Source organism: Metarhizium brunneum, chromosome 5 (genome assembly GCF_013426205.1).
Source record: "Metarhizium brunneum chromosome 5, complete sequence".
NCBI classification, from domain to species: domain Eukaryota; kingdom Fungi; phylum Ascomycota; class Sordariomycetes; order Hypocreales; family Clavicipitaceae; genus Metarhizium; species Metarhizium brunneum.
The window spans coordinates 3,058,025-3,074,471 of NC_089426.1; the positions used below are offsets into that span (position 1 = coordinate 3,058,025).

The window sequence follows — 16,447 nt, forward strand, 5'->3', positions numbered from 1 at the left end:
TGTAACTCTGAGGGGCAAGATGTACATCGCTTTCACCGATAAATTAGTTGGTCAACGCTTGGTTGGGAGTCGGCGAAGACGGTACCCGAGTAGCAACTACTCCGAGGAGAACCCTGTCGCAGCCACGGAAAGGAGGGGGAAAGATTGAACAAGGGCCTGGTGTTGGTTTGGGTGGCAGTCGGCATCAGATGCCGAATTCGTGTTGGGTGCCGAACATTTCTGGTTGAAATCTTGAAATAAAAACAGTGTGCGTCAGTGCCACTTGAGGATTCGATTGGCACAAAACTATAGGGGAGCGTACTTTGTAATCCTAATATGCGACGCACAAACAGTCGCTTCTCTGAAACATTTTTGTGTAACAATATACACGGCCAACAAGGGGACGAGGTCAAGTTTGAACAACTATTCGTCCTCTTTTTGCACGTGCGGTCAAAACTGGACTGAGCTTGGTGCCACCTGAGCATCGGGATTCGTGATCACCACTATGGGTGCCCGTGCCAGCCTGGGGCACTTGAGAACTTTGGCACGGCCGTCGTCATGTTCTCTGCTGTCATCTTGGGGAACTAACACGGAATATGTTGTTCGGACCAATTTGAAAGCACGCAATAATGCGCAAACTGGAGGGTAGCAGTTAAGATGTCGGCCCAACACTCCGTTCCATCACCTGGCGGCTTGTGGGTGCCATTGGATCCTGGGGCAATAATTACCAAATGGAATAGCATCGAATATACGTATATGTCCTATCATAATTCAGTATATTAGCGGACATTGGTATGTCCGAATTCTCCTGGCAATAAAAGGCTGTTAGACGTAGTTAGCTAATAGATTCTGCTAAGGCAACCTCGGCTTTGTTCAGCAATACGCCAGCGTATAAACGATCGAAAGCACAGAGACAAGCTGAAAAATGATGTTTGATTTGGTTGAAAATGTAGCTACTAGATTCGTCTCTCAAAATGAATCACGGCAGGTGAATACAAATGGGCAGGTCTGTTTGGAGACATGTCGTATGTATGTTCTTGTTCATCTGCATGTGGATCCAAAAATCGTAGAAAGTTGCTCATTGCAATATACTCTTTTCAATATCTTGAAACTGACGCCGTGGGTAATTGCTTCCATCATAGCTAGCAGGCGAATCGTTTGGTCTCTTCGGCGCTGTATAATCCTCTCTCGGGCTTGGCAGATACGTCTCTCTAATGAACTTATCCGCTTCGTGAATAATCCGTATACTCTGCTCAACACTAGGACTTCCTTGTCCACCTACGATTCGTTGCCATCCCAACAGAAGCTGTTTCAAGTGGTCACCAGCAATTAGAACGTCGGGGTCGATTAGGCTTCTTAGTGAGGGGACACGACATGCGGCCAAGAGAATGAGCATCGCACATGCCATCCTGTAAAATTGTTAGCGCTGCCACCATTATAACAAACCTGAAAAGAGCTGACCCACGAGAGCGAACAGATCCACGTGTCGACGAGGACGGTTTGTGGAAACCCTCTGATGTTGAGAATATGCATCAAGCATGCATCTAGGCATTCTTTGCAGTTCTTTCTAGCCTCTTGACTTGGAGAACTAACATTCAAGTCGTCGTTGCCGCCACGACTTCCACTAAGCAGCCACATCAAATACGGACGGTAGATGACACTCCTGCAGGTCAGATATCGCTGTCTCAAAAATCCACTGGCTGCATTCGATGTCGGATGAGTGTCCACGATGAAGGACAATGCGGGGGGTAAAAAGTTCCGCCATTCGTCCAGTTGATGCTGGAGTTCGGCAACAATACAGGGAAAGCGAGCAGTGTCTAGAGCAGCACCAGTGCCACTGGCATAGAGGAGTTGGTGCACCCGGTTTAATAGTCGCCGTATACTAATGCACGCAAGAAAGTAGAGTGAAGATTGCTCTTCTTCGGTCGGATTTGTATGCGTGTTGTAGGTGCCTGGGAGAGGGATGGAGGATTCTATCCGGGAAATGCCAGAGACGGGGCCAGCAGATAATTCGGCAATGTAATCACTTATATCTGTCAGTATCAAATTGCAACAGATGGTGCAGATGAGCCCGTTACCTTTCGAGGATATAGCACGCCCAAAATATCCTTCGTATACGCTCTCTATCATCATGAGATGCTTCATCAGGCGGATAGGATAAAAGCATCATGCATTTGGCAGCAGTTGCACCAATGTACTCCCAAGCCTGAAGCGGCCTCGCGAGGAAGGCAAAGTATAGCCTACACTATCCGTTAGCAACATGAAAGCATGGTCATATGAAAGGCACTCACCCAACGAAGAACAGGCACTGAGCTGACAATGATGTAACACCCAGATGCGCCACATATGACTTTTTCAGCGCTGCGTCAAAATAAACATCGCCCATTTGTCTTTTGGATGCCCTCCGCTTGGCATCTTGATCTGACACACTACTGCCAACCTCCATATCTGTTGTAACTTGACTAGCGCACCCGAGAGCCATTGTCAACAAAGCGATACACGCCTCCACACTATCTTCAAACATTACCCCGGAGTTCAACATCAGCTTTGTTCGTTCAATTTGTCTTTGAGACATGGTTGGATACCAAAAGTTGACCTTGTGCTCGAACGACTCTAATATGCAATTGACGTCCTCGGGGGTAACATAAGGGTATATGGTGGATTGTTTAATAGGTAATACGGGCCGTGACTGCTCTAGTTGGAAGATGGATGTGTAACCATTGCGTAGAGATGGGAATATGTTAAAATGGTGCCATGACAAAACAGACTCGGTCGTGGATGTGTGCATAGAGTCAAGAACTGCATTCTCGAAACTATTTCTTTGGGCATTGCGAGCGTTGTTTGCAGTGGTCGAAGTCCTGGGATTTGGATGAGACGCACGACCAGGCTCAGCTTCCGTAACTGGTGGTGAGTCTATATAGGGGCTCGCTGAGGTTGGGACTGTAGCTGGAGATGCGACGTTTGCTCCATGTATTGGGATAGGTCCGTGTGTATGTTGAGCCTGCGAGAGTTAGTTGGAGAATCTGGGCAAACAAAGACAGCCAATTGGCAGATAACTGCTTACAAGAGTCGAGTTCAGTTGATTGAGAGCCTTCTCGATTCGTAACACTCCATCAAGAACCAAGTCTGTCTTGCCACGCCTGTTGATCCCCGTGTTAGCTTCGTCGTAACTGCAATTTCATCTTCCACCTAGAGTTGCCAGATGGCCTACATACGAGCTAGCCTCAGAACCATATGCGCAAGGCTGGTCCGAAGCTACACAAGTAGCACAGGGACGCTTGCCGTCACATCTACGTGAATATTAGTCACCTCGTTTGCCAAGCATGTATTGGGATGCAGATATCGACAACATATCGACGTACCTTATCTTACGACCGCGGCATACGTCGCACTAACGCCAGAAACAGTCGAAAGTTAGCCAGGTCCACCTTCACATTTCAGTCGTAGCTGTACCATGGCATCGAATTGCCCACGTCTTGGATGTCCTTACCGCATGGGACGTTCGCAATCGCTTCCTTGATTCAGATAGTGCTGGCGGGTCCACCGTCACCAAATCTTGCATATTCATGACTGGCTGTCTTAATTCAAGAACCACGAAGTCAATGAAGTTCCGGGAAGGCCGGAAGATTCCCCTTGCGCAGTCCGGGCGAGTGCGCGAATGCTGCGTGGACAGGATAAAAGTAAAACTAGAAGTCAGCAAAGATTCCGACGTCAATCCCACTTTGGTGGAAGAAAGGGTGGGCGCTGTCGAGCGCTAAACACCCAGTCGGAGATTGTCTCGTATGGAAGGAACTGAACCAGAACACAATACCTGCAGCTGGTCAATATCGTCCGTGAAAAATCCGCGCAAAAAGATTCACCCGATTATCAAATCCTACTTAGGTACATGGCACTGGCTTGCTCTTGAGGCTCTCGAGGATATAAAGGAGTAGTCCTCTGACTCCTGAGGTCCAATGTCATGTAGACAGTTGGGGATGAACAACTGTCTAACCGGCAGTCAACTGGCAGACAGCTGCACCAAATTGATCCAGGGGTGGGGAAGGCGCGCGCCTCGGCTGCCAAAACTACCAGACCAGACACAACCAACTCGCACCCTCACACAATTCATCCCACCGTCAACACTCTCACCCTCACACACGCATCGCGGAGCTGATGCGATTCATAGAGAAGCCTCCAGTTGCGAAGAAAGGAGACTGTCATTTATCGCTCAAATGGCGCATGGCATCATAGAAAAGCCTTGGCCACGAGTCCAGATAACACCACTGGTTGCCCTTGGTCCTTGGGCTTGGGCAGGTCGAGTCTAGGCAGCTTCTGAAATCACGAAGTCGCTCGTATCACCTCACGTACCAATGCGCTCATGCACATGCTCAAGCAGGTTTGCTCAGCAGTTGGCCCTAACTTGACGGAGAGGCTTCGGACCAACGTCGTCTCTCCCAACAATCTAATTTCGGGAGCCAAGAAAATGCACGCACTACGCATTGCTTTATTGATTCGCCCGTCAGTCTGGGGTCTCTTAATTCATTTCATCTTCATTTGTCGGCGTACACCATCCAAATACCGGGATGCGTCGACTTTGTTCACCGGGATTATTTACACCAACTATTCGAAATCTTGATTCTACATGCCTGAACTTGTTTCCAACACTCTGTAGGCTTTTCCCTCAAGCCGGCGTCATGAATGTGTGTCGTTTCAAGCCGACTTGACGACAAGTTTGCCTACTGACTGAGCCGATAGTTTTCGGGGTGTTTTGCGATATATAATACACTCGTCAGTTTCTGCAAATTCTTGCAATATCCACTAATAATTACATATTAAATTCCGGGTCCACTTTGGGTCATCTCATAACTCACTTTTGTGCCAAAGCCCCAAGGAATGATACGCGTAGCCTGTACCGCTGTCTTATTTTACCATTGCGTCAATTTGGATAGGACGTCAGAACCCATTTACACGCAACGTTGTCAAATAAGATACCATTGCACTACCGTTTCCGTTCACTATGATAAGCGCACTCTGAGTCGACTTTTCCCAACTAAAGAGAAGTGTACATATGATGCGTAGAACCAGTGTCAAACTCAAACGCTCTCCTCCAACTTTGAGTATTCCGTCACATGCAGAGTATTCACCACGGTTTGCGCGCTTCTCTTGTCTAAGCTCTTACTAACTGAGTTCGGAGCCTCAAACGCCTCCGCTTAATTCTTCCAGTGTACCATCTTTAGTTTCCAGAAAGAAGAAATAGATGAACACTGCTTCGAAGAGGTCCCAGAACACACAAATATCAGATAGAAGTAATAACGAATATTCTCAAAAGCCGGCCCGCTGCTGTATTGAATGACGGTAGAAGCAGCAGAACTAGCAAAGTTGCCGTTTGCCGTGCCCTTGGATGGCATTGCTGTCGGCAAAGTTTCTGCAATATACATGGATTGTACGGGTGTCCAGCCAAACGAGAAGATGATACCGAAGTTGAAGATGGATGCCACTGTGTATTGGCAGCTGCCGTATTGGACGGGTTGTCCATTGACAATTTGCTGGTGCCCGTCAGGTCAGTGAAGCAACACGGCGCAAAGACGATAGTGTGAAGCAGCAGAGGCCGGCGTAAGTCATGCGAGCGCCGAGGATGGCTCCTATTGAACAAAGTGCTGTGTTGATGCCATTGAGAGCAAGCGCCTTCTGTGGATCAGTGATTCCGGTATTGTTCAACATGAGGGGTAAATGGTAAGAGCTTAAACTATTACCGCTGATTTGCCATCAACTAGCGAGGGGATTCGGGTAGAAAGAAGACGCCCAACACAACAATACCAGAAGTCACCACAAGTCACCAAATGGAAATTTTCCATGCCGTGTTGTATTGATAAAGCTGTAGCCGTATACAGCCAACCTGACTTGCAATGATGCTCCCAATGTACCATGTGAAATTATACAATCCAGTCGGCGTTCCCCGCCAGTTCGGATGGGCTAGCTGACTGAGATAGCATGATGCCGATACGCAACAAAAGCCGACGTCGAATCCAAGTACGAAACGACCAGCGAGGAATTGGCCGTGACTTGTAGATGGCGCTTGCACGCAGGTACCAATAACTATTATGAGAGCTCTAGTGAGCATGCCCCATCGCTGGCCGAAGTAGTCGTTGGCCGGGCCAGTGAAGAAGATTGCCACGACTGAACCAGTGTTGTACATAGCAAATACCAAACCTGTGCTAGAACCAGCGCTTTTACTGTTCTCTCTTGTTAGTACTTGGGGATTATTACAGGGTCTCGAGTGGCTCTATCAAACGTACATGCCAAAAATAGCGTAGATAGGATGGCATGGCGTTTAAACCACCCATGAGGGAACCATCATATCCGTTCTAGATACAAAATGGTGTCAGCTACTGTCGTGGCGTTGTATATGGATGTCAAATCATACCAGGCGTCCACACAAGTAGGCACAAGACAAGACAAGATAGAGACGAAACATGGCTGGCATGCATGGCGGGCTCTCTCTCTGATCAAGCTCATCAGTGAGTTGTATAACAGTGCTCACACGTGGGGACTGTGCACGATGGCCCACGTTGGGCTGGTCTTTTCGGAGGTTGTCATTTCAATATTTGACGAACGCTAGCCTTTCGGTTCCTCGGCATCGGTGAGTGAAGTCTAGAGCCAATCAGCAACAAATTGCCAGAGTACAAGGCCAATTGTGTTTCGAAGTGTGGCCAATGCCGACTGGGAATAGATAGGGGTCCAACGATGACTCTACACTACTCGCATCATGATCCAGGTGACGAGTCCAATGTTGGCCAGGAGCGAGTTCACCAGATTGTGGCGCCGAGAGCAGAGCCCTGGTGATGGACCACAAGAATGCCAGATAGCAACAGACTACAGAGAGGCCATGATTCCACAGAGGGTTGAGCCTGACACTGCCAACGATTTGTGCCAACGCAGTCTTCGGTGCCAGTCTTGGAGACTCTTGGCGAGGAGTCTGTTTGTGCAGCCCGAGGAACCGACGGAGGCCTTAGCCCAACAACCCTGGAAATGGTGGCTATCCTACACACAGCCTACGTATTTGGGGTTACTGGTGTCAAAACTTCCCCACGGGCAGATGAGCCAGGTCCCAGTCATGTAGTATGGGGAATCGATCGAGGGTAGTACATACATAGCGTTGGATCGATGAAGGGATTGGCAGGACGCGATATGAACCGAGCATGGATGTGGCTTGTTGGCAACTTGGCAACTTGGCATCGTTCTGGAAGTCGCGACGGGCACGCACTTCCTGCTCTTGCGTGGAGTCGTGGACCCTATTTCAAGTTCGGCTCCACCATCTCCGACAGATTTATCTTGGCATAACCAAGCATTTCCCTTGTAACATTCTAAAAATCCCGATCACATCAGGAGCGGTTTCCCCACCGGCTCTTAATTTAAAGTGCTACCACTGGTTTGTTGGTGCGCTTCTTGTTTCTTTCCATTACTCCTCATGATCGTGGCATGTAGCCTGTCTGTCGAAACGATGCAATCCATTCGCGTCTTGTTCCCGACCTCCCCGCAAGACGACTCAGGAAGTTTCCAAGCCATTGACACGCTCCTGCTCAAGTTCGTTATGTCGACACATAGCTTCTGATAAACTTCATTGGCTATTGTTCCATGGATAATGCCATAACCACCCATAACATAGTAGTGTTGTTGTGGTGCGTTTTAGCGGAGATTCGCTCAGAGGTTTGCAGACTTCCTCGCGCCTCGTGGGCTATTCTTGCTGGGTGGAAGATGGATGGGTAATCTTCCTCACCACGTAATGTCATTACATATTCATCCACTGTCTCATTCATAGTTTATTTCCGGAGTCTTTGGTACCCGTCTCCACATGTACGTGGCAATGGCCGTTTGATTACTCCATCAGTTTGCCATCCAGTTGGGTAGAAAAGAAACCAGGTCCTGCCACGAACTTACCGGCAGAAGAGAAGATATTCTCAAAAACGGTCGTCTGTTTTTTCCCTTTACCTTTCATTCCATTCTTAGCTTCACCTAATGGTGTCTATACAACGTTTTTCTTTGTACAGCGTCAACCAGCCGACATGGGAAGACACTAGATTGCAGCTCAAGAGGTTGCCACTCCAAGAACACAAGTCTCGTCCAAGTTATTGCAAAAAGACTGTGTTCAGAAGAACTGTTTACCTATTCGAAAAAATTAAATCCCTAAGACGTCGCTACTATGGGATAGCAGTTGGGACTTCCACTTGACCTCCTCTACCGTCGAATCACCAGATCAAACAAGATCTCGCCCGATCCCCTTGGGAAAGGTTGATGGTACCAGGACACTGACAGCTGCTGCAAGGCTATGGCAAGCCTTGGTACTCCAATGTTCGGTACCCCATCTCTGTTTGTCCGCCATATGTGCCCACGGAAAACCCAACGGGTACTAGTCGACACATATTCCATGTCCTGTCGACCTGGGCTGGAGACTCTCAGCTGAGGCTAAATTTTGACGTCTTTGATAGCGCTGGTCATGTTTGGGTTAACGAATCCTTGGATTGAAATGCCTAAGGCTCCAGAAATCATTCCGAGTTTGAAATCTCGGGTTTTGTTGGCCGGAATGAGCCCAACGAAGTGGTTGTCAAGGCGTTCAATGGGGCGATGGCACTTCTATCAAAGACCAAGATCAGTGGTGGCTCTCTGGTAAGTTTCTTTTCCAGTAGCCCGTTGATGCCTCCGCTAACTTTAACTAGGCATATTCCGAGATTTTCACTTAATAGCGCCTCCCAGAGATGGCAGGATTGAAGACTGGTTTCTACGGACTGACTTGGGTGAGAACTATGAGCACGCCGCCTTGCATGCTACTGTCGATAATGTCACCGCCAGCCAGGGGAAATTATCTATTGCAGTTCTGAGCGTGAACAGAATGGTGGCGAGTTGCTTATATCCACAGAGACAGCCATCAACAAACTGGATACCAAGACTGGATTAAGCGTTATTGAATGATCGGCTGTTTTGTGAAATCGCGAGACAAGTAATTGACAGAATCGACGTAAAATCCGCTCTACGAAATGCAATTAAGCCCGGTGGCCAGGAGGGGCGTGCAAAATGCAACAAAATTGGACTGGCTGGCCGACTTTTCTGCGACCATATTGATCCCCTGCACCTTTGGCAATCTTCAAGTCAGCTGCGTTCATTCCGGTCAATGAACAGCATGCGCATTAGGACAGAAAATTCAGAGTCTTCAAAAGTGGACTGCACAAAGGACGTATTGAAAGGAAAAACAGAAGATCTACCAAATTAAGACCTCGCACTTGTGTGAGGCCTCTACTTTTGGCAGATTTGCCAAAAAAACACAACCTACTCCTACAATGTGGACATAAACCTGAGCAATGAGACTGCTGCACATCAGACCGTGCGACAGTGTATTGGCTTTCGAAAGGTTGAGCTGAAGAACGGCTTGATGGCCGTAAATGATGTTCGGACTCATCTGGGGAGAACAAATCGCCACGAGCACCATCCTCAATTTGGTCGCCCTGTCCCCTAGGTTTTGCAAAGCGTGATCCCATCCTCATTAAGAGGCACAACTTCAACGTTCTAAGATGTTCTCATCAGCCCAATCACCCAGTTACTCTGGGTGTGATGGATTAGGACATGGACCAGGCTGAGCTGGAATGCCACGACTTTTACGATGCCGTTGCGCTGCTGTTGGACATTCCCGAGACATGGACTGTGAAAAACTGGCGAACTTAGCTTTTGCCCAAGCTGCTCGATTCATAACGAAGAATCTAACCAACGTGGAAGGTTGCATCCAGATCGCCCCCATCTTCCATCGATAGAACCTGGTTCTACATCATGAATTCCCTTTCCAAATAGTGTAACAAGGTTCAGGAGCAAGGAAGTATACATATGTATTTTACTATTTCTGTGACGCTCGCCAGGTAACGCTTGCAGAGTCTCAGCCTCGGCTGTCTGGTAGTCGGGTTCGGCGTATTGGAAACGGCAATGGGTTTAGCTTTGTTGCACACAGGCGTACTACGGAAACTATCCAGCCTACTAGGCATCCTCCAGATCTTGTAGGTGAGAATGCAACTATGTTGAGACTGGGCGTGAAGGTCGGTACCAAGGGTTGTGGGCCGGCTGTGAGGGAAGATCTCAGGAGTGGGTGTAAAGAGGTGTCATTTGGGTTTGGACTAGAACATATTTGGACAATTTTCCAGGAAATAAATCCCACATGGCGGCTCCTTCGAAGCGTCGGAGTGTTTACACGCCAATCCAGGCGTCGAGAATACAGAAACGGCGTCCTGTAGCCAGGAATTGGACTTTTGAGTCATTTGAAGGTATTCATAAGATTTTAACAGAAATACCATGATGCAAAAATCCGAGCGAAGACGGGCAGTGGCGACCTCGGCACCCAAGGTCGCGAGGCAGGCGCATCGCGTTGATTTTCCCTGCGTCATAGCGAAATGGTTTATGGTGGGGCTTTGGCCGTTTGACTCACCCGCCAGCGTCAATCTACGACTCGAAAAGTCGACGACCGTTTCTGCAAAACCGCGTTGCCCACACCGGCTAAGATTGTTTAGCTTTTGCAAGAAGCAAACCCAATCTTCCTCGAGCTGAAGTTCCTGTCATGGCGGCCAAAAGCGACGACATCCTTCGGCGGCCTCTCTACGGTTGGTTCTGCTCAAACCCGCCATCCAAACGTCACCCGACGAATGCGAAGAGCTAACCAGCTTCCCCAGTGTACGATCTGCCTGGCACAGTTCTAGAAAGCTTGACTCTCAAGGCAGATACAGACAGCACGCATGTCGTCGATGAAGAACCCACCCGTACGCCGAGCGAGAAGAGCCCCGATGCGTCGACCGAGAACCTCGTTGGATCGCAGTCATGTTCGCTTTGCGGTATGACCTTCTCGTCGCTGCAGGACCAGCGCAGTCATCTCAAGTCCGACTTTCACAACTATAACTTGAAGCAAAAAATGCGGAATCGCAAGCCTGTTTCCGAGACAGAATTCGACAAGCTCATAGAGGACCTTGACGAATCGCTCTCCGGTTCGGACTCGGAGGACGAGGACGAGGAGGAAGACGATGGTCGACAGGACTCTACTTTGACCGCGTTGCTGAAGAAGCAGGCTCGCTTGGTCGATAAACAAGGCGATGGCGATGAAGAACCCTCGAATGAATCAAGCTTGGGGAGAGGGAATCGTGGCAAGCCGCCCTTGATTTGGTTCAGTTCGCCACTCTTGCCGGAGAACCACTACTTCGGGCTGTACCGCGCCATATTGACGGGAGAAGATCAGCGGCATTCTGACCTTACTGATGTACTACGAAAGAAGCAAGTCGATCCCATTTCAATACCAAAGCCAGCCAAAGACGGGACGCTAGCGCCTACCGCGTACAAAGGACCTCACGTCTTTTTGTGTATGATTGGCGGTGGACATTTTGCTGCCATGGTTGTTTCTCTAGCTCCAAGGGCAGCAAAGGGAAACACGTCCATGAACCGCGAAGCTACTGTCCTAGCTCACAAGACCTTCCATCGATATACCACTCGAAGGAAGCAGGGTGGCTCACAATCTGCAAACGACAATGCCAAGGGAGCCGCACACTCTGCTGGCTCAACGTTGCGTCGTTACAACGAGCAGGCTTTGGTAGATGATGTGCGGGCCCTGCTCCGTGACTGGAAAGCTCTTCTAGACACTTCAGAACTGCTCTTTATTAGGGCCACTGGTGTTACGAATCGAAGAACGCTTTTCGGGCCGTACGAAGGCCAGGTCCTAAAGCATAATGATACCCGGCTCCGAGGCTTTCCTTTCAGCACAAGACGCGCCACTCAGAATGAACTCATGAGGTCATTTATCGAGTTGACGCGGCTCAAGGTCAGGGAGATTGACCCAGCAAAGGAAGTAGCAAAAGAGGCACAGCCACAAGTAGTTACTAAATCTGCTAGCCCTAAACCTTCGAAGCCAAAGCTATCAGAGGAGGAAGAGACGGCTCTTTTGCACACGTCACAACTACAAGCGTTTATCCGACGCTCAAAGCTTCCCGCATTATTATCGTACCTCTCCAATAACGGCTTGCCAGCCGATTTCGAATTTCGGCCCATCGAGCAAAACTATCACTCCCCTCGACCTCTTCACCTCGCAGCCTCTCAAAACTCGCCACCTCTTGTTCTCGGTCTTCTTGCTCGCGGGGGCGCGGATCCGTCCGTAAAAAACGCCGAGGGTAAGACGCCGTTCGAACTAGCTGGTGACAGAGGAACCCGTGACGCGTTTCGGGTGGCTCGTTCGGAACTGGGAGAGGCCAGATGGGCATGGGATGCGGCCAAGGTCCCCGCAGCGATGACAAAGGCTGAAGCAGATCGTAGAGAAGAGCGTGAGAAGTCAGAAGCTGATAAAAAAGAAGCTGAGAGGAGGAAAGCCGAAGAGGAGCGGCTGCGAACCGAAGGTCCCCAGGTAGTAGAGAAGAGGCCCAAGGGAAATACACTTGGATCTAGTATGGCAAAGACACCGCAGGAACGCAGGGAGGAAGAGTCGAGGGGGTTGACGCCCGAAATGAGGATGAAGCTGGAACGCGAGAGGAGGGCGAGAGCTGCGGAAGAGCGGTTGCGGAAGATGAAGAGCTGATAGATTTGGCAGCCCATTTGCGCCTTTTTTCTTAACACGAGGAGCAGTTTGTGATGGATTCTCGAGGTGCTGGCTTGGAACAAGGGCAGAGAAGAAAGCTTATCCAGCAGAACTAAAGAAAACCCTCAGTAAGCATTTAGATGCACGCGCGGCTCACGGTCACGCGCCTCCCCTTGTACTTCTCCTCATGTGTAATAAGATTATAACAAGACTAGACTTGTCACCGGATCGTTTCTACTGTGGCACACGGTTACACGAGGGCCACGATCACGAGACCTAGGACATCAGGCCCCCGCTGGCTTCTTGTATGTAGAGCTCTTTGGATCATCTAGTCCTTGAAGAAGCCAAGGACCTTTCATACCCAAAGCCGTTATCATAGATGAATCGAATGATTACTCCAGGCCCTCGTCAACCAGCGTTACTTGCCCCTGTCGCTGCAAGTCTCAAGATCGTCTGCGAAATGGGCACCACTGAAGCTGTGAATTCTGAATTACGCCGGGATAGGCACACGTACGAGGTGACTCGCCAAGCTGTTCATGGCGGACGGCGGGGGCACAACAGGACACCAGACCACAAGCCAAAATGTTATATATCACATCAGTTATTCACTGCAGGTCCTGTTTAAGTAAACTACATCGCATTGCGATAGTTTACTCACAAATCGCGTGTACCGCAAGCAAACCATTGGGTACCAAATTGGCCATTATGCATAGAGGCTAGTCTCTAGCTGTCAATACAATCATCACAACAATCCCAAGTTTACACATTTGACTTCTGACTCTAGTCACGGCTGTGACTGTTGCATCCGAAGCCCTTCCAGGAATGAATCCTGTTATGTAGCGAGTAGTCCCTAGTGCCGTTTACGGTCTCTACACAGAACGCGTATCTGAGGCTTTGTTTACGACCACCCGCAAAGACTGTATACATTTGTAAAATCCATATCCCCTACGATCGAGCACGGCCCATTTAGACCCCATTTGGAGCACAGATTGTGGTCGAAGCCGCTGAATTCCATAAAATGGGATGGCACATGATGGATCAAGGGAGACCAGATCAGCGATGGAATCAACGCACTCCCTCTGTTCATCCGTAGTTCCGCAGTGCCCTCCAACGCTATTCTAGTATTCATTACTCGATATCGCTGCTACGCAAACGGGGCCCGTCGATTTTCATAAGCTGCCGGCTTACAGTCCAGGAGTTATCGACGTACTCATCGACGCAACGTCTCGGCCGTCCGTACACTATCCTCCCACAAGTTAGGGGCAGCATCAAAGCCATGCCGGACAATGGATCAACTCACCTAATACAATACCCATATCCAATTCTTCCGCAGAGAAAAGGTCTTCATCGAGAGCTCTGACTGAGCCGCCCACAGCGGCGACTTTTCCAGCACTGCATGCTCTGTCCATGGTCTCGATTTCCCAAGCATCACAGTTTCTCTTTCTCTGTACATGAGGCCTCCCCTGTGCATATGACAGATGACAGTGACTCCGTTGACGGCTCCGCAGGAGGCCTGTCGTACGACTCTGCCTACGCCACCGCTTTGCCAACACGCCAATGGGCTTCATTTGGACAGAAATTCACTCCCATCACGCGGCGACGACTTCAGACGAAGCTTTCCAGTGAACTTGTAAGCAGCAGTTGGGCCTCGAGCAGTGCTAGGTGCTCTTCTTCCCATACGCACCAGCTGCTGGCTGTGCGGTCTGGAACTGGTCCCGTCAGCATTGTTACACACACGCTTCGCCAGGAGACCGGCTTTGCAGAGTCTGAAGCTTTGCAGTGAACTTGTAAGCAGCAGTTGGGCCTCGAGCAGTGTTAGATGCTCCTCTCCCTCTGTACGCACCGGCTGCTGGCTGTGCGGTCTGCAACTGGTCCCGTCAGCATTGTTACACGCACGCTTCGCCAGGAAACCAGCTTTGCAGAGTCTCAAGCTTTGCAGTGAACTTGTAAGCAGCAGTTGGGTCTCGCTGGAGCAGTGTTCAGATGCCATTCCTCCATACGCACCAACTGCCGCCTATGCGGTCCGCAATGGGTCCCATCAGCACTGTTGGACGCACGCTTCGCCAGGAAACCAGCTTTGCAGTCTGTTCATGTTTTGTTTAATAGCTCTTCAGAATGAACCAACTGAGCATCGTCTCAAGCCCAGTCTCGAGCCCAGTCTATAAAGATGGCTCTTCGCCACTGTCCTCCTCCGTGTCTTTGCTCTTCTCCTCAGCGCTCTCTTGACCATCTGTCATGACCAGCACAAAACTGTTTCGATTCAAAGACACAATACACAAATCCTTTCACCTCGCCCAGTATGACTGTCTGCGGCGAGTGTCACAACAACCACTGCGGATCGGCCCGGCCCTGCCTATGCTTTGGCAGGCACGGAGTCGACCGCCTCGGCGTCGAGGCGGACATGATCATGATGGAGGAGGTAACCGTCTCGTCCATGATGGTAATGCAAGGTAGGTTATTAATGTAGTTTAAGAAACCATTCGCCACTTGCTGGCTCAGGAGCAATAGAGCTGATGCGCCGTTGTAGATGAAGACGGCGTTACATACCGGACGCCCGGCGACCAAGACCGGCCCGGCGCTAGCAAGACGGCGCCGGAACGGATGCCGCTTGCTTCTGACCGTCGCCGGAGATATAAAGTATTTACATTGAAGCAGCGTCCCGGGGTTGCTGCCAAGGTATGTGACACACTACTGGCCGGGCCTCACGTGACTCGCACGCTAACCTGCTTAGTCGTCTCCGTTGAGCAACGGCGCTTGAGCATTCGATCAATAATTTCGTACGAATCGAAATTGCACCACCTCGATCTTCAAATCATACCAATTTTTCCTTGGAGAGACTTTTAATGCGTAATTTTCTGGTACTGCATGAATCGCCAACCCTCACGACTGAGACGGAGCGTCTGGGATCTGGATACATTTTGCGTGGGAGCCTGAGGCGTATAGGGTAGTATCATTGAAACTGATTTTATCTGGATTTTATCTTTTCTTTCTATTGTACAATTTTATCTATCATTTGAGAACCATATGCTACAGCATCTGATTGGCGGATTTAGTTGTCATAGGATAAAGCTCTACAATTGATGCATCTAAGCTCGTTGTTACAATACAACATTTGCTATCATGTTTGGGTTGATGGGTGATTGTCGTGATCCAGATGCGCTGCTTCAGACAAGCAGCCATGGTGCAGACGCAACATTCGATATATCACGCCCGCAAGAAGGGGCCGTCGCGCATAGATACCCGTCTTGGAAGCCCCTGCATACGGCCACGGCCCGGTATTCGCCCAAGCTTGGCTTGTATTTATGACATATCAACGGGACCTGACATAAGAACCCTGTATTCAGCATCGTGGCGACCCGTTTTTGAGCGGTGGTAATTTTTCCCTCATATTGAAGTGGTCTGATCTGACAATTATCTGTTTAGTACTTGGTAATTTGCCAACACTACTTTCGGCCCAGAGAAGTACGTGTTCCAGTCACCGCATACTCTGCACCGCGTCGGCGTCTCTAGATTTTCACGACGTTTGAGAATGTCTTTGTTCTTGCAGACGCTTCCAAAGGACGCCATGTCACGACGTCAGAACCTGCAGCCACGAGATAAGACATTAGATGCCTTTAAAAAATAATAACAAAAAAGAATGCAAGTGCCGACTGGAGGACACGACTTATGAAGCCCGTTGGCTACAGATCGGATAATGATGGTGCGGTGGCCCTGATTTGACGCCGACGTGCCGTATCGCAGCCTTGTGCCCGGCAAGGTTGACTCGATAGTCGAGATGCTTTGGCTTTCTTATCCTCATGACGACCTTTTAAGACGTATTGTTATTTCAAGATATAAACGGTGCAGTCAAGATGCTGTTTTTCAGTTGGATGTAGCTCACCAGAGATATTGGCTACTGTTTCGCTC

General features: G+C 49.5%; 3 protein-coding genes across 3 annotated transcripts; 2 read left to right on the forward strand and 1 right to left on the reverse strand.

Annotated features, from left to right (window-relative positions):
• Positions 1 to 1,057: 1,057 nt before the first annotated feature.
• On the reverse strand, positions 1,058 to 3,547 carry G6M90_00g089960 (uncharacterized protein; the record flags this gene model as incomplete). Its single annotated transcript, XM_066131364.1, has 8 exons — positions 1,058 to 1,388; positions 1,445 to 2,005; positions 2,058 to 2,219; positions 2,271 to 2,980; positions 3,044 to 3,119; positions 3,195 to 3,269; positions 3,342 to 3,370; positions 3,470 to 3,547. 8 exons carry the CDS (start codon positions 3,545 to 3,547, stop codon positions 1,058 to 1,060), a joined length of 2,022 nt encoding a protein of 673 aa, XP_065987453.1.
• Positions 3,548 to 10,549: 7,002 nt separating this feature from the next.
• Positions 10,550 to 12,541, forward strand: G6M90_00g089970 (uncharacterized protein; the record flags this gene model as incomplete). Its single annotated transcript, XM_066131365.1, has 2 exons — positions 10,550 to 10,592; positions 10,662 to 12,541. 2 exons carry the CDS (start codon positions 10,550 to 10,552, stop codon positions 12,539 to 12,541), a joined length of 1,923 nt encoding a protein of 640 aa, XP_065987303.1.
• Positions 12,542 to 14,840: 2,299 nt separating this feature from the next.
• On the forward strand, positions 14,841 to 15,299 carry G6M90_00g089980 (uncharacterized protein; the record flags this gene model as incomplete). Its single annotated transcript, XM_066131366.1, has 3 exons — positions 14,841 to 14,991; positions 15,069 to 15,217; positions 15,273 to 15,299. 3 exons carry the CDS (start codon positions 14,841 to 14,843, stop codon positions 15,297 to 15,299), a joined length of 327 nt encoding a protein of 108 aa, XP_065987376.1.
• Between the last annotated feature and the right edge of the window lie 1,148 nt (positions 15,300 to 16,447).